The following is a 26,144-nucleotide window of genomic DNA, read 5'->3' as shown; positions in this document are numbered from 1 at the left end:
ATACAATTTGCATACTAGGGGTTAATTTGTATGACTACTTGGTTTTCTTTCATTTTTGTCTGTTTTTTTTTACTTACTATGCTTTTTGATTTCCCCCTTGGTACCATATCTTAATTTTGTATCCTTAGAGATGTGCCTACTAATGTCAAGGTTACCCATAAAAGACCAGTCCTCCAAAAAAGTATTACTGGTTAGATAAACCAAGATTCACTTATATATGTCTTACAAAACTCTTACTTCTGAATCTTTGCATCAGTATTACCATCCTCTTCTACTACCTCCTCTCTATGACGATCTTGTACAATATCTGCCATCTGCTGGATCTAAAAAATACCACACATGTATCATTTTATCTGTTTGGTAACATATGCTATATAAATATAAAAAAAAATCAATAATAGATATTTTTGAAAATAATAAATGTACATTACAATTGAATTTGAAGAAATTAAAATCCAAATTATTGTTTTCTCTTGACAAATCTGTTTGTAATAAAATATATAATGAGAAAAAAATAAAATACAGTAAAGCTTGGGAAATGCTGGGAAAATATAAAGCTAAATCAAATTAACAACACGTAAAATTAATTGATCATTTACATGAGATAGACCGAGTGGAAGTGAATGTTTAACAACACTGATGGATCTGTGAACTTAAAAATTTGACCCAACATAATGCCTCAGGAATTCTTATTGAGGTATACATGTTAATACACATGTTTAATGTGTTTTCATTTCCAAGCATGCATCAGCTTTCACTTTATGAAAGGAATACTGGTACAATTAGCCATAATCAGCAATCATATCTAATATATCATTGAAAATTTAAAGACATTCTACAGATCTCTAAATTCTGTTAAGTCTGAAAGTATCTAAGGAAAGTGATTTATCACCTAAACTTCTATTTCCATTAAACAATGACAATATAATTTATGTTTTCCATTTAATAAAATGTTTAAGTATTTTTCAATTTCAAAACATTTTCCAAACAATTTGTAACTACTGAACTCCCCTAACAAAATAACTTACTGAAATCATAAAATAAAGCCAAGAAAAACGTTTTGATTCCACACTAACAGATATAATAACCACTTGTATGGATGACACTGCCCTTGATAAGATAAGCACCATTCACTGTACAATATCTATAACACTAGTATTACATATATTGTGTATAGTTTATGTGTAGTTCTGTATATATGTATTGTTATAATAAGCATGCAAACCAACATAATCATGCTAATTACACATGCTAAATATGTTTACAAAAAGTATAAGGTATATTTAACAGTGATTATTTTTTTCAAATACTTTTTATTAGATGTTATTCAGGTAGATTATATAAAAGGTATTTTCAAATTTCCCTGACAACATTGTTGTTCTTATATAGCAATGCATTAATCTACATTAAAAGCCTAATGCAGATTATTTAATATTTATGATTCTTTTTAATATCATTTATACAAGGTAAACTATTAAAACCAATAAAACTGTATTATTGCTATAAATTTGAATCCTACACTGTTTACAGAAAATCAAATAAATATAACATATGAATATCTATAGCAACTAAAGCTTACTACACTTTTTTTTATTGCAGCAAACAGGAAAATGGTGAAACTAGAAGACAACACTGCAAACAAAAATCAAAACTAGCTCACTAAAACTCAGATTTGTCAATCACAATAGATTTGTGTAAAAGTAAAAAAAAAGTTAATCTAGTGAGTTTTATTAGCAATTAGCACTTTTAAACTGCACCATCACACAAATCAATGTCTGTTATTTAATGCAGTGCACTATAATATACAAAGTTAATCATTTCATCAAATTTACATAACTCAATTAAAACTGAAAAAAAAGTACAAAAATCAAAATAAGAAAAAATGTTCTTTTAAAATTCACTTCAAACATTGATTTGTGATGAAATAAGTGTATACAATATGCACCAACAATGTGATTTGGGTACACAAAAGTTAAAACACATGTACATGACATTTTTAATGTATTCTTTTTATGAAACTTTAAATCATCTTTCAAAAAATATATTTTTTTTAAATCAATTTATTTTCGTAAGTTAAACACAATTATTGGGACCCTTCAATAAGCCCTTGTACATATACTCCATTAAAAAGGAGAAGCAAAGTTTTGTGTACCCTGTGTTTATAGCCAATTATGTGATATATCAAAAATTAGTACCTACACACACAATATATACACACTAGCTATAAGTATTGAATCTGAATATACATTTGTTTCTTACATTTTCTGTTTTTCCAGAAAGGTTGCCATGGGCATCTGTTGTTTCCAACTGTTTTAGTTGTTGTTTCAATGTGGAGTTTTCCAAAGATAATCTATCAATATTATCTTCCAACATGTTTACTTTCTCTTCATTTTTACGCAACTGAAGTTTTAATTCATCTTTTATTTTATCCTTTTCTTGAATTTGCTCTTTCATTTGAGTTAACGTCTGCTCAGCTTCTTCCAGTGATGTGACAAATGCCATTTTGGATGCCTCTGTCACTTCCAGGATGCTTTGTTTGCCATACAACTCCTGCATTAATTCAGTGATTTTAACTTCCTTTTCTTGTAACTTCTGAGCATTTGAAGCATTAAATTCCTCAATAGTATTCATTATTTTATCCTGTTCCTCTGATTGTTTATCATACATTTCTTGCATAATTTTCATTTCTTCGATTCTTTTCATTAGATCATCCTGTATATTATTTAGACTTTCTGTAAGAGATTTTATTTGTTCATCCTTTGTTTCTATTTGTCCTTCCATTTCATTCACTTTTTCTATATTTTCTCGTTTTGATTGTTCAATAGATATGATATAATTATCTTTTTCTTGAATAAGCTGTTTTGATTTTTCACATTCAGATTCAGCAGATAACAATCTTTCTTGTAAGTTTGTAATGGCAATTTCTGATTCTTCTAGTTTACAAGTAAAAGATTTCTTACTGTCTTCTAGAGCATTTAAAGTACGTTCAAGCTGTTCACATTCATTCTGATACAATTGCTGAAGATCCTGCATTTCTCTGCCTTGATGGGACAGGTTGTCCTTTAATCTTGCCAATTGACTTTCCAGTTGGTGCATTTGATTGTCTTTTTCGGTAATTTGACCTTGATCTGGGACTACTAATAATTTCTGTTTCAGATCAACTAAACATTGTTCTTTTTCTTCCAATTTCACCTCGTAATTGTTAACAATCATTCCCAAAGTTTTTGTGTTTTCTTTTTCTTGCTCTATTAAACTCTGACTGTTTTCTAGTTCTTTTTCAAGCTCTGTTACTTTCTCCTCACTTTTACTACACTTTGAAAGCAACTCTGACTGAGATTGTTTTAAATTCGAAAGTTCTAACTTAATTTTTGTCACCAGCTTATTGATATCTTCATTTTGAAGATCTTCCATCTCATGTTCAGATAATCCTATATCCTCATTTAGCATTTGCATGAATTCCTGCTGCATTTGTGTCACATCTGACTTTGATTGTTCTTGGAGGTAGCTTACAGTATTGGTTAGCTGGGCAATTTCTTCACACTTTGCTTCTTTCTCTGTCACCATTTGTTGTAAATCTGATTCTTTTTTTGATAACATATCTTGTAAGTCATCGATGGCTTCAATCATTGTTTTGTTTTTAGAATCTTTTGATTTTAATGCTTTTTCAGTTTCTATTGCCAAATTTTCTTTCTCCATTTTCAAAGTTTTCAGCATATCTTTATATAACTCTTCATTATGACGTAACAAATTTGTATCATTGTTGAGTTCTTCAAACTCTTTTTCTGACTCATCAGCAATGTGTTGTAAGTGCTGACATTTTCTTTCCATCTCAGTATTACTCATTGCATATGATGAATTCACTCCCTCTAAATACTGCACGTTATTTTCCAATTCTTCAATTCTGGATTGCATAGTAGTTATCTGATCATGGTCCCAAACACCTTTTGAAGCGTTTTCTGTCTTCAGAGATAACATTTCTTGAGTTTTATCTTCAATAGTTTTACATAATTCAGTTTTCTCCTCTTTCAATGAATCCAAATTATTCTGAAATATCTCTATATCTTTTTCAAAAGTTTCTCTTAAAGAAAACAGTTCATTTTCCTTACTGGTAAAGTCATTTTGTAATTTTTTTATTTCTTGTTTCATTTCCTTTACATGAATGTTTTTAACTTCGAGTTCCTGCTTCATGTAATCTCGTTCCCTTTTCATGTCCAGAACTTCTCTTTCTGTCACTGCCAGTTCATTTTGTATACCTTCCTTACTGGATTCATCCTGTTGCTTTTTATCACTTTCTTTTGACACTATATCTGTTTCACAGGACACATTGTGTATCATTTGTGATTGTGAATCAGATATTTTATTAACACCTCTTTCTTCATCAATAATTTCTGGTGAAGTTTCAGATTTTTCTATTGCACTGGGCTCTATGATTTCCTCTATTACAGGTAACACATCTGATGCTCCACTACCAACAACTGACAGCTTACCTTCAAGGTTACTTATATGACCTTGAAGCTTTTCTATTTCCTGCCTATACCATGTCTCATATGAACTCCATGTATTCTGTAAACCTGTTATTTCTTCATTTTTATATCTTTCTATCTCAATTTTCTGATTTTCAAGTTCTGTCTTGTACCACTGTTCCCATGCCAACATGTTACTAGTTACGTTTTCAATTTCTTCTGATTTAGCAATGTTTTCAACTTCATATTTATTTACTTTTTCCTGAAATTCTTTGATTTGTGTTACATAATCCTGACAAAGGCTTACAGATATCTCTAATTCTTTTGATTTTGAAAGCTGGCCTTCCCTTAAAGATTCATTTTCAGTTTTTAGAATGAGAATTTCATCCTCTAGTCCTGATACTTGTGAAGATTCACTGCTTTGAGATTCTGTTTCTGACATCAGTTTATTTAACTTTGTGTCTTTTGCTTTGCAAAGTGTTTTCAGTTTCTTTATCTGTCCATTCATTGCCTCTTTCTCCTTGCCAAATTTTTCTCTTTCACTTTTCAATTCTAACTGAAGGTTTTCCAATTCTATTGCAAGACTGTCAACATTGTCAGGTGCTGTTGATAGTGCTGCAGAATGTAACGGTCCTGAAGCTTCTTGTTCCTGGAAAGTTTCTTGAACCATTTCTTGCCTCTGGTATTGCTCTGAGACCATTTTATCTACATGTATTCCATGGTGTTCTTGGTTTTCATGATATAATTGTTCATATTTGTCTTTCCAAGTTAATGCATGCTCAAGTTCTTGTGAAAGCATCCCGACCTCTTGGTCACTGTATTCTAACTTCTCCATTAGATGTTGCACTCTTTCATTCAGAACTACAACATCCATTTCTTTACCAGCGATTGAGTTCTCCTGTTGAGATAAAATGTCCTCCATTTTAGCCACCTTAGCTGCTTTTCCTTTGCTTATTTTCTTTAATTTTGCTATTTCTAAATTCAAATGTTCTTTTTCCACAAGGACATTTTGTAGTTCTGTTTTCACTTTATCTACACTGCCATCACCATCTGATACTTGACGACGAACAAAAGCTATACTTTGTTCAATCTTTTGCTTTTCAATCATCAGTTCTTTTTTCTCACTTTCCAATTTCACGATATGCTCATGATTTACATCTAAATTTTTCTTAAATTCTTCAATTTGATAATCCTTTTCATTTATGTTTTCTTGCAACTGTTCGATATTTGTTTGTAAGTGATGACACTTTTCCTCCAGATCCTGAAAATGGGTCAAAGACTCATTTAGCTCATCTCTTAAGCTCTGTTCTTCACTGTACAAGTCATCAAGTCGACCATTTAACTCATTTATTTGTTCCTTGAGAATAACAACTTCTGTATCCTTTTCAACAAGAACTTTTTCTTGGACAACAACAACTTCTTCAAACTTTTTAGCTTTTACATCCCTACTTTTTCCTAGCTTTTGAAGTTTACCTATTTCAGTAACAAATTTTTCTCGTTCTTCCTCAATGTCATGTAAACTTTTGTTCATTTCACTAATGTATTCTTCATCTTCCTTTAATTTTCCCTCAAGTTTCTTAATTCTCACATCTTTTCCTTTAACGAGAGCTGACAATTTTTTATTTTCAGCAGTCAATTTTTCTCGTACCGAAATGGCTTGTTGAAGTTCATTGTTTATTTCTGAAATACCAGTCTCCCGCTCCCCTATAACATTGGTCAGAGTCTCTTTGTCATACTCTAAGTTTTGAAGTGTTTCTTCATACTGTTGTTTAGAAGCAGACATAAAGTTTTTTTCTTCACACACTCGTTGCAGTTCTGTCTGACTTTCATCTAATCTGTCGGTTAAATCTTGTTTTACTTTATCCAATTCCCCTTCTAACCAATAACATCTGTCCTTGAGTTCAAAGTTTTCACTCCTTATGACCTCTAAGTCTTTTCTAGTTAATTCATCTTCATATAAAACATCACCCATCCTGTGCTCTAAGTGTTTTATTCTCTCTTTCGACATAAAAATTTCAGCATCTTTGTCAGCAATGAGTTTTTCTTGTTCAGAAACAACTTCCTCAAATTTTTTGTTTTTAACATCCTTTCCCTTGTAGAGTTTTTGCATTTTCTGTAATTCAGCATTTATTTCATCTTTTTCAGAGAAATTTATTTTCAGTTGTTTTTCTAGTTCCTCATTCCTAAACTTTGCCTCATCAAGTTCATAGTGTAATTTTTCAACTACTGAATCTTTTGCTGACAACTGGTCTTCACTTTCCTGTGTAAGATGTATCATTTTTTCATCTTTTCCTTTACATATTTGATGTAATTTTGAAATCTCATTCTCTAGATTTTCTTTTTCCTGTAACATAAATTTTTCTTTGTCACTCAAGTCCAAGAGTTCATTTTCAATATCTATTGCTATTTGTTCCTTTTCCTGAACGGTCCTCTGCAATGATTCCACATACTGTTCTAAGTATAAGATTTGGTCTTGGTGTACACCTGTCACTTGGTCATGTTCTATTCTGTTATCACTTTGTGCTGATAGAAGTTCCTCCTCTAGCTGCTGACACCTCATTTCTAGATGTCTATAGTCTATTTCATATTGATCATATTTTTGTTGAAGTTGGTTATAATCCAATTCTAATTTACTCATTTCAGAATGCATAAACTCCTCATCATAATTGACATCTTTTAGTTTATTTTCTAGTTGTATCATATTTTCTTTAAACACAATGATATCTGCCTCTTTTGTAGCAAGTAACTTTTCTTGCTCGTTGACAACTTCCTGAAATTTCTTTATTTTGGCTTCTCTCCCTTTGTACAGTTTTTGTAATTTGTTCAGTTCTGTTTTAATCTCTTTAGTTTCTTTAACAATTTTGTCTTTTTCCAGCCTTAAATTGTCCATTTCAGATTTCAACAGTTCATTCTCTTTCACCAAACTATCATTATACACTGTCTGCTCTTGGGAAGAACCTTCAAGTCTTCCCTTTAATTCAGAAACAGTTTGTTCTAAATACGATTTTTGAGCTTTTGTTTCTTCCAGATTTGCTGTCACTTCAGACAGTTTGATATTAAGTTCCGTCATTTCCTGCTCTTTAGATAATTTGAAAGCACCCGAATCCTCAACAGCTCGAGATAATTTAACATCTTTTCCTTTGCTAACCTTCTCTAACTTCTTAATGTCAGTTTCCAGTTGTTCTTTCTGTGAAATGAATTTAGCATATAAACAAAAAGTAAAATGCTGAACTACTGTAAATTCAGAAATGTATGTGTGCATTTAATTTTGAAAATCCTTGACCATTGGCTAACATCATAAATCTAATTAATGCAATCGCAAAATTTTATGATGGAAAATTACTTCTGAAATAATGAATGTGAGTTTTTGTTTTTGCTAACATGATACTGTTACATTTTTTGCATTAACACATCACAATAATTTCTGAAATTACAGTATAAAACTTTTATGACATAAGATATCATTGATAAAAAAATGTTATTATCAGATATTGATTTTGAGATGTTTTTTCTTTTGATTTGAATAATAAAAGACCTTTTTACAATAAATCTAAAAGCATGCCAGGTAAGGACTTATTTCAGACAAACATGATGAGCAGAAATTTTTGAAAAAAATCATTGAACTTTCATCTGGAAAATATCATACTTACCATTCAAAATGTGAATTTAAGATGTTGGGTATTTGTCAATAAGACAGAAACCCAACTATGTCTAGAGGTAAACAGATACATTTGTAGTCCTCAAGAACAGACAATTGTCAATACAATATGATAAGCTCTAAAATTTTTGAATAAATATGAAAGAGGCTATCAATGGTCAGCTATCAACACCAAAGTCTGGGCATGCTTTCATAATATCATGAAAGGGTCTAAAGATTAATTTTATTTCTCTATTATCCAAGGAATATATTTGTTATAATATCTTAGAAGTTTTGAGAAAGAAAATGTCTAATTACCTATACAATTATGTAAATTCAGAAATTACTGCTAAGTTTTTATTAATGTGAAAAATGCGACAGTATCAGGTTTGCAATGTTAAAAAGTGCATTCATAATTACAGTAGTTCATAAAAATTTTGCAATTGCATTAAATTAGATTTCACATTTTTGCCAGTGGTCAAGGGTTCGCAATAATAAATGCATACATTAATTTCTGAATTTACAGTAGTCCAGTACATTGTACCATACATCAAATAATTCTTACATTTACTTAAATAGTTGCCTTCATTAAATAAATTTCATAATTTCTTTTTTATTTGAAAATTGCATATGTTAACTTCATAATTTTCAAGAATTTTTACATGCAGATAAGATTGGAAATTCATTATGTGGCCCAAACTTCAGAAATTTGGTAAATTTAGGATTGTATTTCTACTACGACAATATGAATAAAGTGAACAATACAACTTTTCCAAAACTTTGAGGACTGCGTGTAATTTTTTAGATAATGAAAATAAGACATTTCATAAATTCCAAAAGAAAACAGTTTGAAAAAGATGTTGTATAAATTGTTTAATAACATTCATCTTACGAAGTGCCAAATAAATAAAATATAATCTCAGTTATTGACTTTAAATTAAAGCTATCTGTATACGATGAAAGTCAGCTTAATATCTATCTTATAGCATTGTTTAAAAAATCAACTTAAATCAAATAAAGACGTCATGTGTTTTTACCTAGAATTTGAAAATATAATCTTAATCAGAAACAACGTCAATTTGGTAAAAGATGATCAGTATCAGTGGTAGTAAAAAATATACAGTATTGATATATATTAAGAAAAGAAAAAAAACTACTTCAAAAGTAAACATTTCTGTACTTATATCTTGTTTCTCAAAATTTTAACATTCAAAGGATTTAAGGTATAGGAATAGAGAAGAAGCTATTTGAAAGAATTTTTATTAACATAAGGTAGATTTAATAGAGATATTCTAAATGCTTCAGATAGAAAGAAAAAGTTTGTACTGAAGATAAAAGATTTGATAATTCAGTTAATACTTAATTTACATTAAAAATTGAATTATGATATTAATTAGGCAAACATTATAACTAATTTGAGACACTGAGGTGAAATTTGGGCATCCTTTACTTTGTAAATAAAAGATATCAGACAATGCAAAATAACATCATGGAAGTTTGCATTTTTCTCTCTATTTCTTCCTTGAATGACTGTGTGATTCTACCCCCTACCAGGCAATTGTGATTCTGGAGTAAAATTCTTAAAATAATACACTTTATTTGGGTAGTTTTTAAAAAAATAATCTAAGATTACTACACCTGTATTTTAATTTTGCATTTTTTTTATTTTTCCATGCTTCTGACCTCTTCTAAATAAGGGTTGGAGATAAAATTTTATACTGCATCAATCATAAACTGAATGAAAATGGCCATAACCTAAAGTAAATAAACCTTCACCAAATCACATAGGATAAAAATATTGAGTTACAAATTTTTTTTTTATCAATGTAAAAAAATAAAGAGTACTTTTTTCTGCCATTTAAATAAAAGACTATCCAACATTAAAATAAAGACTTGATGAAGATAAACTGTATAGTCAAAATGAAATTAGCTTCTAATCTTATCTATATTTCTGATTAATAAGGCTCCCTTTTTCATATAATATTCCTTGTTTCTTCTTATTTTTCCTTCTGTGTTTATGTCAAATGAGCATGCATATGACTACCCATTTCAAAATAAAATTTATTTATATTAATATTATTAGCTGAAAATTTGAGAAATAATAAAAAACATTATATTAGAATTTGAAAAAAAAGTTAGCAATAACAGTCCATAGGAATACATGTATATGTCACCTGACCAGAAAACATTATTCGGACTCTTGAACAGAACAGTCTTTGCTCTTACTCCTAAATGCCTTAACTTAGAGTAAAAGCAGCAAATAAAAAAAAAATCTTTAGTTTGAACACGACTTGAAAATAATCCAGACTACAGCAATTAGTGTGTCACCAAAGAATCTCAAGACTACCAAAGTTATTAAAACAAAATGAAGAATCAAATTTAGCTGAGAGAAAGGAAATGTTATGCTCCAGAAAGAAGAAATGATTTTAGAAGAATGTACTGGGTGTTAACATGAAAATCACCTTTTTAGTCAACAATTTATAAGACTCCTTTTGACTATTGAGTTCAGTCTCCAAATGACTGAAAGTGAGGTCTTTCTCTTCTAATTCTCTTTTATTCTCTTCATCCTTGGTGGAAATCAACTGTTCCAGGTCTCTGCATTTTGTTCTCCAAGCATCAGCATCTTGTTCCCTTTCAACTGTTTTCTCGAGTGTTTCTGTTAGTTCAAATATATTTTGCTCTTTTTCTAACACATTTGTATGAGCCTGTTCACATTCCTGAGATAGCTGATCAAAATCTGTTTGAAGAAGACTAAGTTTATCTCTGCATGACTTCAATTCTTCTTCCTTTTGCTGTAATGTTTCTTTTACCTGGGTAAAATCTTCATTTAATGTTTGAATTTTCTCCTTCAAATCTGCCGACAACTGAGTAATCTGCTCATTCTGTGTTGACAATAATTCATTATCTTCCATTATTCTGGACACATTTTCAGTTTTAGTGGTTAATCCTTCCTGGGTAGATAATAGATCTAATCTGAGAACATCCCTTTCTTCTGAAACAGAGGACACCTGTTCAGCCATTAATTGATTATTTTCCAATGCAGATTTTATATTTGCTTTCAATTTGTGTATCAGATCTTCTTTTTCATTCACCTTTAAATTGAAAGACTCTATGTCAATTAGCAGCATATCAACAGTCTGCTTCAAGTTATATTTTTCCTCTTCTGTTGTTTTATTTTCTTCAATCAGAACTTCTTTTAAATCACTTATTTCTTTCAGTTTACAATCAAGTGTTGCTATTTCTTCTTGATTCTTATGCTGGAAATTTGACAGCTCTTCTGATCTGAGTGAAAGTTGATGTTCTAGGCCCCTAACTTTAGATTCCAAATTTTCCATGCTAACTGCCAAAAGAGACATTTCAGTTTCTTTCTGGTTAAGTTGATCTTGTAAGAAACACACTTTTTCCTCTTTTTCTGATACACGAGTTGACATTGCTGTTGTATTGACATTTTGTTCATCCTTAACCAATGCTAGCTCTTCTTTCAGCTTAACTCTTTCTTGTGCGACTGCTGACAGATTTTCATTCTTGGTAAAAAGCTCATCTTTCAAGTTTGAAACAGCTAACATGAATTCCTCATTTTCCTTTGTGGCATTTAACAGCTGGTCTGTTTGTACATTTAGCTGACCTGTCAGATTAGAAATGGATGCCACTAAATCCTCCTTCTCTTGGGAAAGGGAAAGTAAATTCTCTTCTTTAATAAAAAGTTGCTTTTGTAAATCTGCTATTGTTACCTGAATAGCTTCATTTTCAATTTTTACATGTGACAAATATTTCGCCTGACAAAAATTTTCATGTTTCAATTTCATAACAGTATCCCCTTTACTTGTTTCACTTTCCCTTGCAGTCTCTAGTTCTGTGGATAATATGTCAACCTTAACCTTTGTGTTATGTAACTCCTCGGCAATTGCTTGTTTGTCATCATCCAATTTTGCAATGTCATCTTTTAAAGCACATACTGTGGACATTAAGTCTTCAGTTTCATTCTGTTGCTTGGATATTTCTTCACTCTTCTTTTCAATATCTTCTTTCAAATTAGACAAATTAGAAATTAATTGTTCTTTCTGATCAATTAATTCTGTAAACTGCATGTCTCTTTCAACCAATTGCTTGGTTGCTGTTTCATTATTTTGAGTAATTGAGGTCAGCATGTTTGTTTTGTGTGTCAGCTTCTCCAAAAGGTCATTTATATGTTTAGCTTTACTGGCTACATCTTCCTTCAAAATATCAAGTGAAGATAAAAGTTCCACATTTTCTTGTTGTAAATTTGAAATCTTCTTCTTGTCATCTTTTGCAAATTTCATTAACTGTGAAATCTGATCATTTTTGAATAATGCAACTTGTTTCTCCGTTTCAAATTCTACAGTCAATACCTGAACTACACTAGACAATTTCTCCTGCTCAGATTCCAGGGATGATTTGATCTCTTTAAGGGAGCACAGCTCATCTGTTGTTTTATTTAGTTCATTCCTTACTTCAGATAGACTGCAAATTATGGTCTCTTTTTCCTCTGCTAAATCATTTATTGTGGTTTCATATTGATTAATTTTCTCTTTCAGACTAGCAAATGTACATCCAATTGTTTCTTTTTCATGAAGTTGGTTTTCTAACTCCTTTGTCTTTTTAGCTAATTCCTCTTGAAAATTAGTCAGCACATTATCTTTCTCTTTCAACATTTTGTCATTTTCATCTTGCATTATTCTTATGTTAAATTTAAGTTTTCTGATCTGATCAATTGCACTTGTCACAATGTCAGCTTTTGTTTCTAGTTCACTGGATAAAATATGTACAGTTGTCTCAAGTTCTTTAACTTTCTGTTCTAAATTAAGTTTCTCCTGTGAGAGGTTTACATTTGATGACGATTCAGACTCAAGTTTTGATATAAGCTCATGAATCTCCTCTGATAATTTAGACTTTGACAATGCTTCAGCTTCCAGTTGTGAGATCATCTCTTCCTTCTCTTTTAAAAGTGTCAACTTAAATGCAGCCTCAGTAGCCAGTTCTATTTTCAACTCATCTTTCTCTTTTGACAGTGATGTTACTTCTGTTGCTGTCCTCATTAATTCCTCTTTCAAAGTAGACAAGACAGCTGTCATTTCATCTTTTTCTTGCTGTATAATAGAATATTTTCTCGTGATATCTGCAAGTTCTTCCTTTGCACCTGACAGAGACAGATTTAAATCATCTCTTTCTTTCACAAATTCTGAACTTTCTGCATTCATCAAACTTATCTGTTCAGTCAAAGAATTAAGCTTGCCTGTCAGAATTTTTACTTCCCCCAATGCTGCATCAAGTTGATTTGATCTTGCTGTTAGTTCCTCCCTCAATGATGAAATATCCAACATAAGATTATCCCGTTCTTGTGTGACAGAAACAAGAGTTTCATTTTTCTTTGAATCATTGTCCATCGCACTAACCAGTTTTGCCTCTAAATCTTCTTTCTCTTTAACAAGAAAAGATACTTCCCCATCTTTCATTGCCATTTCAGTCTTTAGAGATGATATGGTAGTTACCAGGCCATTTCCTTCCTTTCTTAATGTTTCAACTTCAACCACTTTTTCTGACACAAATCCTTCTTTTTCTTCAACAAGTGCTGCCAGATCTTCACACTTCCTATTTAATTCCTCTTCCAAACCAGTTGATCTTGTCATTAAAAGGTTATTTTCTACTTTTAAACTAGTAAAAGATTCTGTTAGACTAGTAATTGTGGATGCTAATTCATCTTTTTCTTTATTAACAGATATCAAATTCTGAGAGTTGTCTTCCATGTCTTTCTCAAGATTTGCAATAGAAGACAACAATTGGTTTTTCTCATCTGACAAACATGTTAAGTCTTTTGTAAGTATGGAAATATCTGCTAATAACTTCTCATTTTCAATTTTCAAGAATGAAATTTCTTCGTACTTTTCAGTCAGTTTTTCTTTTAATCCAGATATGTCATTGGTCATTTTGCAAATATTCTCCTTATTATCAGATTTCTGTTTGACTATTAAATCCTCTTTTGATGTAAGATTTTGTTTAGTTAATTCAATTTCACTAGATAAAACAAAAAAGCTTGTTGACATTTGTTCAAGATCTTTTTCAAGTTTTAATTTCAATTCTGTGTGTACCTGATTTTCTTCTTTAAGGGAATCTAAATTTGATAAAAGACAATCTTTTTCAGTTGAAACTGAATCAATTTGTTCAAGTTTGTTTGCCAAATCAATTTTAAGTTCTGACACATTTGTTTGCAAATCATCTATTTGTTGCATTAGCAATGACATTTTTTCTGCAGATTTTTCTAGCTCACATTTTAAACTAGTCTTAGAAGATATCAACTCATCTTTCTCTTCAGTCAAAGCAGCTACAGTCAACAAAAGTCCATCTTTCTCATTTTGTACAGCATCAAAGTCGGTTTTCATTATTTCATTATCCTCTTTAAACTTTGAGGAAGTTAACATTAGTTGTTCTTTTTCTTCTAGTAAAGTATTCAGTTCTATATTATTTAGTTCTAAATTTGACAACAAAGTTTCTTTTTGTTTGATGACGTTATCTATATCCTTAGACTTAATTTGTAATTGGTCTTTGATTTCAACAATTGTGGCCTTCAAATTTTCTTTATCATGTGTTAAATCAGCTAAAGTTTTATTTCCTGTTGACAATTTGTCTTTGACATTGGAGAGATCAGATAATAATCCATCATTTTCTATCATTAAACTCTTTATGTTGTCTGTTTTACTTAATAGTTCATTAGTTGTGCTCATCAATTGATTCATCAGGTGCTCATTCTCATCTTGAGTTTCAGTCAGTTTTGCTTTGTGTCTCATCAGCTCAGATTTCAGTTTTACAGAAGTGTCTTCTTTTGCAGCAACACTTTGCACTGCTGTGTCTAATTCACTTGACAATATATTTACAGATGACAAAAGTTTTTCCATTTCCTTTTCTACAACAAGCTTCTCATCAGCTAACTGTAATTTCAGATTTAAGTCTTCCTTCAAAGCTGACAAAGTCAACAAAAGTCCCTCATTTTTGGTCACTGCATTTGTTAGATCATTTGATTTATTAGACAATTCTTCCTTTAAACTGGACACAGTTGAAATTAAGTCATCTCTCTCCTGTGTAACTGTTGCAATGTTTTCTTTAAGACTGGAAACAAGAGATACCATATCACATTTATCTTGTGTCAATGTGGCCAGTTCTTCCTTTAAACCTGTAATAGTTGAAACATGATGCTCCTTTTCTTGTGCAAATGTGGCTTCTTTTTCTGATCTAATAGACAATTCTTCTTTAAGACAAGAAACAGTTGATGCTAACCCATCATTCTCTTGTGTGGCTGTGATAAGTTCTTCTGACTTGTGAGCCAGTTCCTCATTAACATTAGAAACAGTTAATTTCAAACTAACTATCTCTTTTGATTTAATTGCTAGTTCTTCATTAAGATTAGAAACAGTTGATACCATATTATCTTTGTCTTGTGACAATATTGCTAGTTCTTTCTTTAGAATGGAAATAACTGACTCCACACCATCTTTGCTATCTGCCAATGAAGTGATCTCTTCTAACTTGATAGCAAGCTCTTCTTTCAGATTAGAAACTGTGGCCATCAGGCCATCTTTTTCTTGCATCACTGTATCTAGCTCTTCTGTCTTACTGGATAGTTCTTCCTTAAGATTAAAAACTGTTAACTTCCAGTCATCATTTTCTTTTGTTAACATTAAGATTTCATCTTGCTTGTTAGACAGTTCTTCCCTTAGACTTATAACTGTTGACACTAGACCATCCTTCTCCTGAGTCACTACAGCCATGTCTTCTGACTTGTTGTTCAGTTCTTCATGAAGACTAGAAACAGTTAACAATAGCTGATCTTTCTCTTGTTTGACTGCTATTAATTCTTCTATTTTGTTTGCAAGTTCCTCTTTTACACTAGAAACAGTTAATATCAGGCCATCTTTTTCTTGATTCATAATTGTCCGTTCTTCTTCAAGACTAGAAACAGTTGATCTTAATTCAGCCTTTTCTTGTTTAGATGTGGTCAGTTCTACCTCAAGACTAGAAACTGTTGATAACAGGTTATCTTTCTGTTGTGTCAATGAGTTAATATCTTCTGATTTGTAAGTAAGTTCTTCCTTCAGATTAGAAACAGTTGATACCATATTCTCTTTGTCTTGTGTCAATATTGCCAGTTCTTTCTTGAGAATGGAAACAACTGACTCCACACCATCTTTACTATCTGCCAATGTGGATATCTCTTCTAATTTATTAGCCAACTCTTCTTTCAAAACAGAAACTGTTGATGCCAAGCCATCTTTTTCTTGTTTTAGTGTTGTTATCTCTTCTGACTTGTTGGACAGCTCTTCCTTAAGAATTGAAACAGTTGACATCAGCCCATCATTTTCAGTTTTCAATGTGACAAGATCATCTGTGTGGTTGGACAGTTCATCCTTAAGAGTACAAACATTTAACATCAGATGATCGTTCTCTTGTGTGACTGCCATTAATTCATCTATCTTTTTAGCTAGTTCTTCCTTAACACTAGAAACAGTTAACAACAAGCCATCTTTTTCCTGTGTAAAAACTGTCAGTTCCTCTTTTAGACTAGAGATAGTTGACATAAGGTCATCTTTTTCTTGAGTCACTAAAGTCATGTCTTCTGACTTGTTGGTAAGTTCTTCTCTAAGACTGGAAACAGATGACACAATACCATCTTTTTCTTTTGTTAGTGTAACAATGTCTTCTGACTTCTCTGTCAGTTCCTCTCTTAGACTGGAAAGAGTTGAAACTAGATCATCTTGTTCTTGGGTCATTAGAATCATATCTTCTGACTTAGTGGTTAGTTCTTCTTTAAGACTGGAAACTGTTGACACCAGACCATCTTTTTCCTGTATAAGTGTGACAAGTTCTTCTGATTTGTTGGTCAATTCTTCCTTGAGACTAGAGACAGTTGACACCAAACCATCTTTTTCTTGTGTCAGTGTGAAAATGTCTTCTGATTTGTTGGTCAGTTCTTCCTTCAGACTAGAAACTGTTGACACCAGACCATCTTTTTCTTGTGTCAGTGTGACAATGTCTTCTGACTTGTTTTTCATTTCTTCCTTTAGACTAGAAACTGTTGACATCAAACCATCTTTTTCTTGTGTCAGTGTGACAATGTCTTCTGACTTGTTGGTCAGTGTTTCCTTGAGACTAGAAACTGTTGACACCAGACCATCTTTTTCTTGTCCCAAAGTCGCCAATTCTTCTACAAGTCTAGAGACAGTTGACAATTGACCATCTATTCCTTGCGTCACTAAAGCTAAGTCTTCTGATTTGTTGCTCAGTTCTTCCTTCAGACTAGAAACTGTTGACATCAAACCATCTTTTTCTTGTGTCAGTGTGACAATGTCTTCTGATTTGTTGGTCAGTTCTTCCTTAAGACTAGAAACTGTTGACAGCAAACCATCATTTTCTTGTGTCAGTGTGACAATGTCTTCTGATTTGTTCGTCAGTTCTTCCTTCAGACTAGAAACTGTTGATACCAGACCATCTTTTTCTTGTGTCAGTGTGACAATGTCTTCTGACTTGTTGGACAGTTCTTCCTTCAGACTAGAAACTGTTGACATTAAACCATCTTTTTCTTGTGTCAGTGTGACAATGTCTTCTGATTTGTTGGTCAGTTCTTCCTTAAGACTAGAAACTGTTGACAGCAAACCATCATTTTCTTGTGTCAGTGTGACAATGTCTTCTGATTTGTTTGTCATTTCTTCCTTTAGACTAGAAACTGTTGACATCAAACCATCTTTTTCTTGTGTCATTGTGACAAGTTCTTCTGATTTGCTGATCAGTTCTTCCTTCAGACTAGAAACTGTTGACACCAGACCATCTTTTTCTTGTGTCAGTGTGACAATGTCTTCTGATTTGTTCGTCAGTTCTTCCTTTAGACTAGAAACTGTTGACAGCAAACCATCTTTTTCTTGTGTCAGTGTGACAATGTCTTCTGACTTGTTGGTCAGTTCTTCCTTCAGACTAGAAACTGTTGACATCAAACCATCTTTTTCTTGTGTCAGTGTGACAAGTTCTTCTGATTTGTTGATCAGTTCTTCCTTGAGACTAGAGACAGTTGACACCAGACCATCTTTTTCTTGTGTCAAAAGTGTCAGTTCTTCATTGAGACTAGAAACAGTTGACACTACACCATCTTTCTCTTGGGTTAATATAGCCATTTCTTCTGATTTGTTGCTCAGTTCTTCATTTAGACTAGAAACAGCTGACACCAGATTCTCTTTGTCTTTTGTCAATGTGCCAAGTTCTTTCTTGAGAATGGATATAGTTGACTCCCCACCATATTTGCTCTCTATTAATGTGGCAATTTCCTCTGATTTTGCATTCAACTCTTCTTTCAAAAGAGAAATTGTGGCTAACAAGCCATCTTTTTCCTGTATAAGTGTGACAAGTTCTTCTGATTTGTTGGTCAGTTCTTCCTTGAGACTAGAGACAGTTGACACCAAACCATCTTTCTCTTGTGTCAGTGTGAAAATGTCTTCTGATTTGTTGGTCAGTTCTTCTTTCAGACTAGAAACTGTTGACACCAGACCATCTTTTTCTTGTGTCAGTGTGACAATGTCTTCTGACTTGTTGTTCAGTTCTTCCTTGAGACTAGAGACAGTTGACACCAAACCATCTTTTTCTTGTGTCAGTGTGACAATGTCTTCTGATTTGTTAGTCAGTTCTTCCTTAAGACTAGAAACTGTTGACACCAGACCATCTTTTTCTTGTGTCAGTGTGACAATGTCTTCTGACTTGTTGGTCAGTTCTTCCTTTAGACTAGAAACTGTTGACACCAGACCATCTTTTTCTTGTGTCAGTGTGACAATGTCTTCTGATTTGTTGGTCAGTTCTTCCTTTAGACTAGAAACTGTTGACACCAGACCATCTTTTTCTTGTGTCAGTGTGACAATGTCTTCTGATTTGTTGGTCAGTTCTTCCTTTAGACTAGAAACTGTTGACACCAGACCATCTTTTTCTTGTGTCAGTGTGACAATGTCTTCTGACTTGTTGTTCATTTCTTCCTTTAGACTAGAAACTGTTGACATCAAACCATCTTTTTCTTGTGTCAGTGTGACAACAACTTCTGATTTGTTGGTCAGTTCTTCCTTTAGACTAGAGACAGTTGACACCAGGCCATCTTTTTCTTGTGTCAGTGTGACAATGTCTTCTGATTTGTTGGTCAGTTCTTCCTTTAGACTAGAAACTGTTGACACCAAACCATCTTTTTCTTGTGTCAGTGTGACAATGTCTTCTGATTTGTTGTTCATTTCTTCCTTTAGACTAGAAACTGTTGACACCAAACCATCTTTTTCTTGTGTCAGAGTGACAATGTCTTCTGACTTGTTGGACAGTTCTTCCTTCAGACCAGAAACAGTTAACACCAGCTGACCTTTCTCTTGAGTGACTGTCATTAAATCTTTTATCTTGTTAGCCAGTTCTTCCTTAACAGTAGAAACAGTTAATATTAGGCCATCTTTTTCTTGTGTCAAGGTTGTCGATTCTTCCTTAAGAGTTGAAACTGTTGACATCAGGCCATCTTTACCTTGTGACATTGCTTTAAGATCACTTTTTAAAGTTGCTATATTTTTCTCTTTCATCTGAACATCCTGTGTTAATTTTGTATATGACATTTCAGCTTGTTCATTTAATTTCTGTTCGCCCTCATGCTTTTCAGTCATGTTTGTAAGTTCATGCTTTGTTTGTTCATGTTCACAATAAAGAGAATCAAAGCGACCAGTTAAAGTCTCTACTTGTGATTTTAAGTCTGATTCATGCTGGGCAAAGGTCATTTTATTTTCAGCCAATTGAGTTTGTAATTTCTGAATGTCAATCATGCAGTGCTTGTTTTGTTTGTTGATGCATGCTGTGAGAGACTTGTACTCAGTATCATGCATTATAAAACGATTCTCTGAATCAGCAAGAGTTTGAGACAGGGTATCTATCTGTAATCTTTTATCGTCACATAAAAGTTTTAATTCACTGACCTGCTTCTGTAGATTGGCATTCTCTGTTTCTATGGTTTCAAGCTTTGATGAAAAACTTTGCTGCTCGTTTTGTAACTGTTGTCTTTGTTCTTCAACCTTTTCCTCTTTCAATTTAAGTTCAATTTGTAATTCTCTAATGGAATGCTCTAAAGAGTTGTGTTCTTTTTCCAATGTTTTTACTTTCAACTCAAAATCTTGTTCCTCAGTTCCATGCTTTTGTCTGAGTTCATCTGTCTCTTTCTCTTTAAATTTTACTTCCTTCTGTAAAGCTTCAACCGATTGTTCTATATTTTTAATTTCACAATTTTTCTTGTCTTCAAGTTCTTTAAGTTGCAATACAAATTCTTCCTTCTGTATCTTGCATTTATCCTGCCACTCCTTCACCAGATTTTCCTGTGACTGTTCACTACATTTAATATCACTGACAAGTTCCTTCGATTCCTTTAATTCCATGAGAAGTTTCTCTATGTCCTGTTCTTTTGCATTTAGTGCCTCCTCTAAATTACCTTCTTCATTTTGGATTTGTTTTATATGTTTATCTTTTTCATTAATATCCTTTGTTATGATGTCCATTTTAGTATTTAGTTCTTTTAACATTTCAGTTTTGGAGAGTAATTTTTCCTCAATTCTTGTTTTATCTAGTTCTAATGCTTCCTGTATTGTAGATTTTTCTTCCAGTTGTAGTTGAAGATCAGATTTTTCCTCTGATATTTTATCATTAATTTGTTTTAAAGACTCTATATTGGAATTGAGTTTTTCAGTTTCTATTTTCCCACTTTGAATTCTATTTTGTTGTTCATCAACTTGTAACTGTAACACTTTTACTTCATCGTCTTTGTCATTTAATTTTTTATCAAATTCACTAGTTAAAGTCAATTTTGCTTTTTCTGCCTCATTAATTTTCTCATTTAAGTTTTTAATTTCATTGTTTGTGTCTGCTAATCTTTCATCTTTCTCATTTATCACTTTTTGAAGGGAGATAACTCTGTCCTCTGCATTTGATGAAAGTGACATAATTGTAGCCTCCTTTTCACTACAAAGTTTGTTTAGTTGTTCCATCTGTAAGTCCAGCTGTGATTTTTCGTTAGATAATTGTGATAATTGATTTTTGAGTTCAGAAATTTCATTCTGGTATTGTTTAGATTTTTCAGTCAATACTTCAATTTTCTCATCAAGTTGCTCCCTAGTTAATTTCGCCTGCTTATAGTCAGATTGTAATAAGTCCTCACTATGTTTAAGTTCATCATATTTTTCATTTAAAATATCATAACTGGTTTGAAGTTGATCTTTCTCACTTTTACCTGTTTCAATGACTGCTTGTAATTCCTGAAACTGCTGTTCAAATCTATTTTGTTCCTCACTTAACTTTTCTTTAACTTCATTATGAGTTTCCTCTAACTTCATTAATTCATCTTTAACTTTTTCCAACTTGTTAATCTCAGAATTCAGTTCCTCTGTTTTACAATTTAATTCCTCTTTAAGATCTGCATTAACTTTCTCAAATTGATTAATTTCAGAATTAAGGCCTTCAGATGTAGCACAAACCTCATCATATTGTGTCTGTAAGTGGCTTTTGTCATTAGAGACCTGAATTAGAACTTCATCTTTAGCTTTTATTTCGTGGTTTAAAGTTTCAATTTCCTGTACTTTTATTTCAACCTCAGAATTTCTTTCTACCAATTGATTCTTCACTTCATTCATTTCAATTTCACATTCCTTTAATTCTTTCTCATATTTTGCATTAGAGCTTTCCAAATTATAAGTCAAAGTTTTCAATTTTTCTGTTTCTTCTTGCAGAATTTCGTTTTCTTTTTCTAATTCCTTAATTTTCTCTTTTAAACTTTGAACCTCATTGTCATTGTCATTGGCTTGCTCAGTAACTTGGTTCACATTTTCAAGAGCAGAAGATAATTTTACATTTAAGTTTTCTATATCATTTTGCAAATTTTTGTTTTCAGTTTCAAGTTCATTGTAATCTTTTTCTTTTCTCATGAAATCTTGACTTTTTTCTTCCAATGATGTTTCATATTCACTAATTTTTTGCTCAAGCTGTGTCACATTACTACAAGCTTCCTGAAGCGCCATCTTGTGATTGTTCTCCAGTTGTTCAATAAATGCCTGTTTTTCCACCTAAAACACAAATTTCTACTATTTACAAGCAGTTAGTATGGCTACACATGTGCAGTATATAAAATAAATATAAAATAACTGAAGCATGCTGGGTAACTAGCACTGAATCAAGTGTCTCTTATTATGCACAAACATGATGTTCAATCACCTATCACTGCAAACAAGATGAACTTTTCCAAATAACAGCAAAGAATACATGTATAATCAATTTCATTCACAGTTGATGAATTTTCACCAATTTCTATTAATACAAATCTGTGACAAAAATTCAAATTAAATAAAACAAGGATTTTCTGTATGAGAATGTCTTGTTAAGGTTAGTGCTTTTAATAGCATTAAAGAAATGGACAACCAAGAAAACAATTTGTAACATAGATATTAGAAAAGCTTTTTTGTCTGACATTTAGAAAAAGAAACTTTAAATTCATTGCAGATTGAAACCAATCAAATTATAAACCATCAAAAATATTGGTGACTTTGGTATAATTGATGAGTAATTGTAATAAATATAAAGTATAAAAAAAGTCTCCTATGTTAATTATGTTAGATACGAGTACATGGAGTATGAGATGACACCTAGCATGCCTTAGTTAAGGCATTCCAACATCAAAATATATGTGTGAGAACTTAGATCTCTGAAATTAGTATAAAAATGATACAATTGCTTCTATGAATAAAAAAAAATCCATGTCCTTCCCTTGGCCTTGGTCCATGTATATGGCCAAATGAAATTGACAGGTATAACTATTTCATAGTAGTCCATCAAATACATATAATATATGTCTGGGTTCCATACTTTTAAATATCATTTTAAATGTATATACATGTATGAGAGTTCATTATTTACATTACTATATCTGCATGTATTATTATACAATAATATAACTTGTTTATATAGTTGATGACAGAGATCAGTAAAATGAATAAAGAGAAATGAGATTATGGTTAATATAAAGTGTGAAGACTGAACTGACCTAAAATGACTTCTTACCCATATAATCTTTATTCAGAGAAATACAAGATTTGCATCTAAAACATTCTACATTTAAGGTTTTTATATTAATTTTCATGTAAATGGCACTAGAACCATATTAAAATACAACTTTATTTTATATCATTATTAACCATGCTAAAACTGTATATTACATAAAAACCATAACTGATTAATTCTTTACAGTTAAACCACTATTATAATATTGTCTAATTCTTAACAGTTAAACCACTATTATTGTTTAATTCTTTACAGTTAAACCACTATCATTAAAATAATGCCAAAATTATGTCACCAGCTGGATACCAATGATTACAAAAAATTGTTAAAAAAAAGATCAGACTGAATTTATGAGAAAAACGCATTTATATTTGTATTTCTTCTTACAGGTCAAACAGATAGGTTATACTATGTAATGCAACTAAAGATGGTATAATTCTGAGATTTAAGTTATAAATTTGCTTTCACAAGTCAACAAAATGCAACAACATTATATTTAAGCAAAGGAATTGTGTAGTTCTAGAGAAATTGTGTGCAACAAAACAAAAATATTTATCATATCCCACATATAAAACATAAATATATATTTCCCTAGCACACCTTACCTTGATTTTCTCAAGGCTAACCTCCTTTGATTCATTCTCTTGGTTAACATCATGGATCTTATTGGTTAATTGTTCTATCTGGTTCTTGTATTCTGTGATTTGATTGGTCATTTCATCTGATGCATGCCTAGATGATGATAATTCTTGTTGTAATTGATTTAACTGGTCTTTCAAGTCCTTTGAACTATTTTTCTCTGACTCTAACTGGACATTTAAACTTTCTATTTCTTTTGATAATTCCTCAACTTTCTTGTTGGCAGCATCCAGATGAGTTTTAAGTTCATTTGAATCATCTGATAGTAGGTCCTTCTTTCCCTAAAATTTACAAATCATATAAATTTTTGATTCATTTATCATTTAAGTAAAGACAAAATTTCACAGTAAGATCTTGCACATATTCATGTTCCTTCAAACAATTCAATAATTTTTTAAAAAGTAAGGCATTCATTACTTCCATAGACGGCTTTTTATGATCATACGCTTAACAATGTATCCAAGTATTCAGGTATTACAATAGATGGTTTTGTTCATGAATCAGGAGATGGTTAATTCAAGGTTTTGTAAAAATTTTTAATGCTTGTTACCAATTCTTTTTGATTATTTAGTTTGATCTATTCTATACACTTATTGTGTTTAAGTTTCATAACATTTGGTTGAGGCAAACTAAAGTTAGAGAATGGAAACTTATTTTGGGACGTATGGATGGCTGGACATACAGATAGACAAGGGTAAAATTTACTGTCCCCCTCCGCCGCAGCAGGAGCATAAAAAAATCAAGACTACTACTGGAAAAGTAAATATTTAAAGAAACTTACCTGTTTTAACTTTTCTACCTCCTTTTCAAGAGATTTAATCTTGGATGTCATTTGAGCCTTCATTTTCAACATTTTAGGATCTGATTTCCCACTACTAGAAGATGCTTCTTCCTTTTTCAGAGAATCCATTTCAGTTTCTAAATCTTTGATTCTTTGTTTCATATTATTATTATCATTATTCAGGTCATCAACCAATTTATTTTTTTCTTGAATTTGTTTTTCTAAATCTAATATTTTTTTATCGTTTTGTTCAGAGTTTTGACTTGTGTTGCCGTCTAGCTGAGTTACAGGCACTGCACCACCTGGTGTCAGTGTTTGCTGAAATCTAGCTTGCAGTTTGTTATATTGTTCCATGGCCTGTGTATAGAGTGCTTGATATTGTGTTAGTTGACTCTGCATTGAATGTGTTTGTAATTCCTTCTCAGATTGTTCGTGATCATGCTTCTCAATAAGTTCTCTCATTCTGTCATTTAAACGACTTTTTTCTTCTTTCCATTGAATTTCCATGTCAACTTGATTTGCATTCAACAACATCAACTGTTCAGAAGTAACTTGCAATTTTTCCTTAAAACTTTTCTGAATGTCTAAACTTTCATTTATTTGTTTTTCTTTTTCCTTATTCTCTTTTTGCAGCACTTCAATGACTTTAATTTTACCTTCTAAAACTTCATTTGTGTCTTTCAGATTTTGTTCCAACATTTTTAAAACTTGATCCTCAAGATTAATTTCACCTTTAGACATAATTCGTTGGACATCTTTTTCATGCCTCGAAATAATTTCCTTAAGATCCCCATCCCTTATCGAAATTTCATCGTTTTTGACCTGAACAAGATTCCGTAAGTTATGAATCTCATCTTCACGTTCTTTTAACGATTCTTCAAAATATCTTTGAGATTCCTGAAGTCTGAGATTAAATCTTTCTGATTCTTGTTTCAGTTGATGTTGAGATTTTTCTACTTCCTCTTTAAGTGAATCCTGTGTTTCTTCACCATGCTCTACTTTTGATGATAGTTTAGCAATAAGTGCATTCTGATCTTGGACAGTCTGATCTTTTTCTTTTATTGATGTCTGGAGAATCTATTAATATATCAAAAACACATTATTAAGTAATAAACTGCTGAAAGTAGAATATGCATCAATAAACAGTGCCATTTGATAAAATACAAACTTAAATAAGAACTAAGTCCACTCACAAAATGATACTCAGCACATGGCAAATTTGATTATCTCCCCTTTAAGACTGGGATTATATTCCTTTATGCACATCATCAGGTAGTACAAAGTTTCATTAAAATCCATGAAGTTGTTTAGGAGGAGTTGAGCTTTAGGGAGATTACCACATACTGCAATATTGAAGTAAGTAAGGTAGATTATCTCCCCTTTAACACATAGGACTGAGATTTCATTCTTTTATGCACATCCTTGGGTAGTGTACACAACTGTGTAAAGTTTCATCAATGTCTGTCAAGCATGTTTAGGAGAAGTTGTTACAAGGCAAATGGACAAATAGACAGACAAA

General features: G+C 31.7%; 1 protein-coding gene across 3 annotated transcripts in view; it reads right to left on the bottom strand.

Moving 5' to 3' along the window:
• The window catches only part of LOC127725784 (golgin subfamily B member 1-like), a 58,590-nt gene that overhangs the window by 22,566 nt on the left and 9,880 nt on the right, over nt 1–26,144 (bottom strand). Inside the window, exons 6-10 of one of the 3 annotated variants that reach the window (XM_052233059.1) lie at nt 24,626–25,702; nt 23,811–24,125; nt 20,085–22,214; nt 2,260–7,650; nt 238–323 (exon numbers count right to left, since the gene is read on the bottom strand). In XM_052233059.1, the coding sequence (XP_052089019.1) occupies nt 238–323; nt 2,260–7,650; nt 20,085–22,214; nt 23,811–24,125; nt 24,626–25,702 (8,999 nt within the window). The other 2 variants (XM_052233058.1, XM_052233060.1) reach the window with 2 other exon arrangements.

This window comes from Mytilus californianus, unplaced genomic scaffold, assembly GCF_021869535.1.
Source record: "Mytilus californianus isolate M0D057914Y unplaced genomic scaffold, xbMytCali1.0.p SCAF_15, whole genome shotgun sequence".
NCBI classification, from domain to species: domain Eukaryota; kingdom Metazoa; phylum Mollusca; class Bivalvia; order Mytilida; family Mytilidae; genus Mytilus; species Mytilus californianus.
The sequence above is the reverse complement of the archived record's forward strand: the minus strand, read 5'-3'. Positions and strand labels throughout refer to the sequence as shown.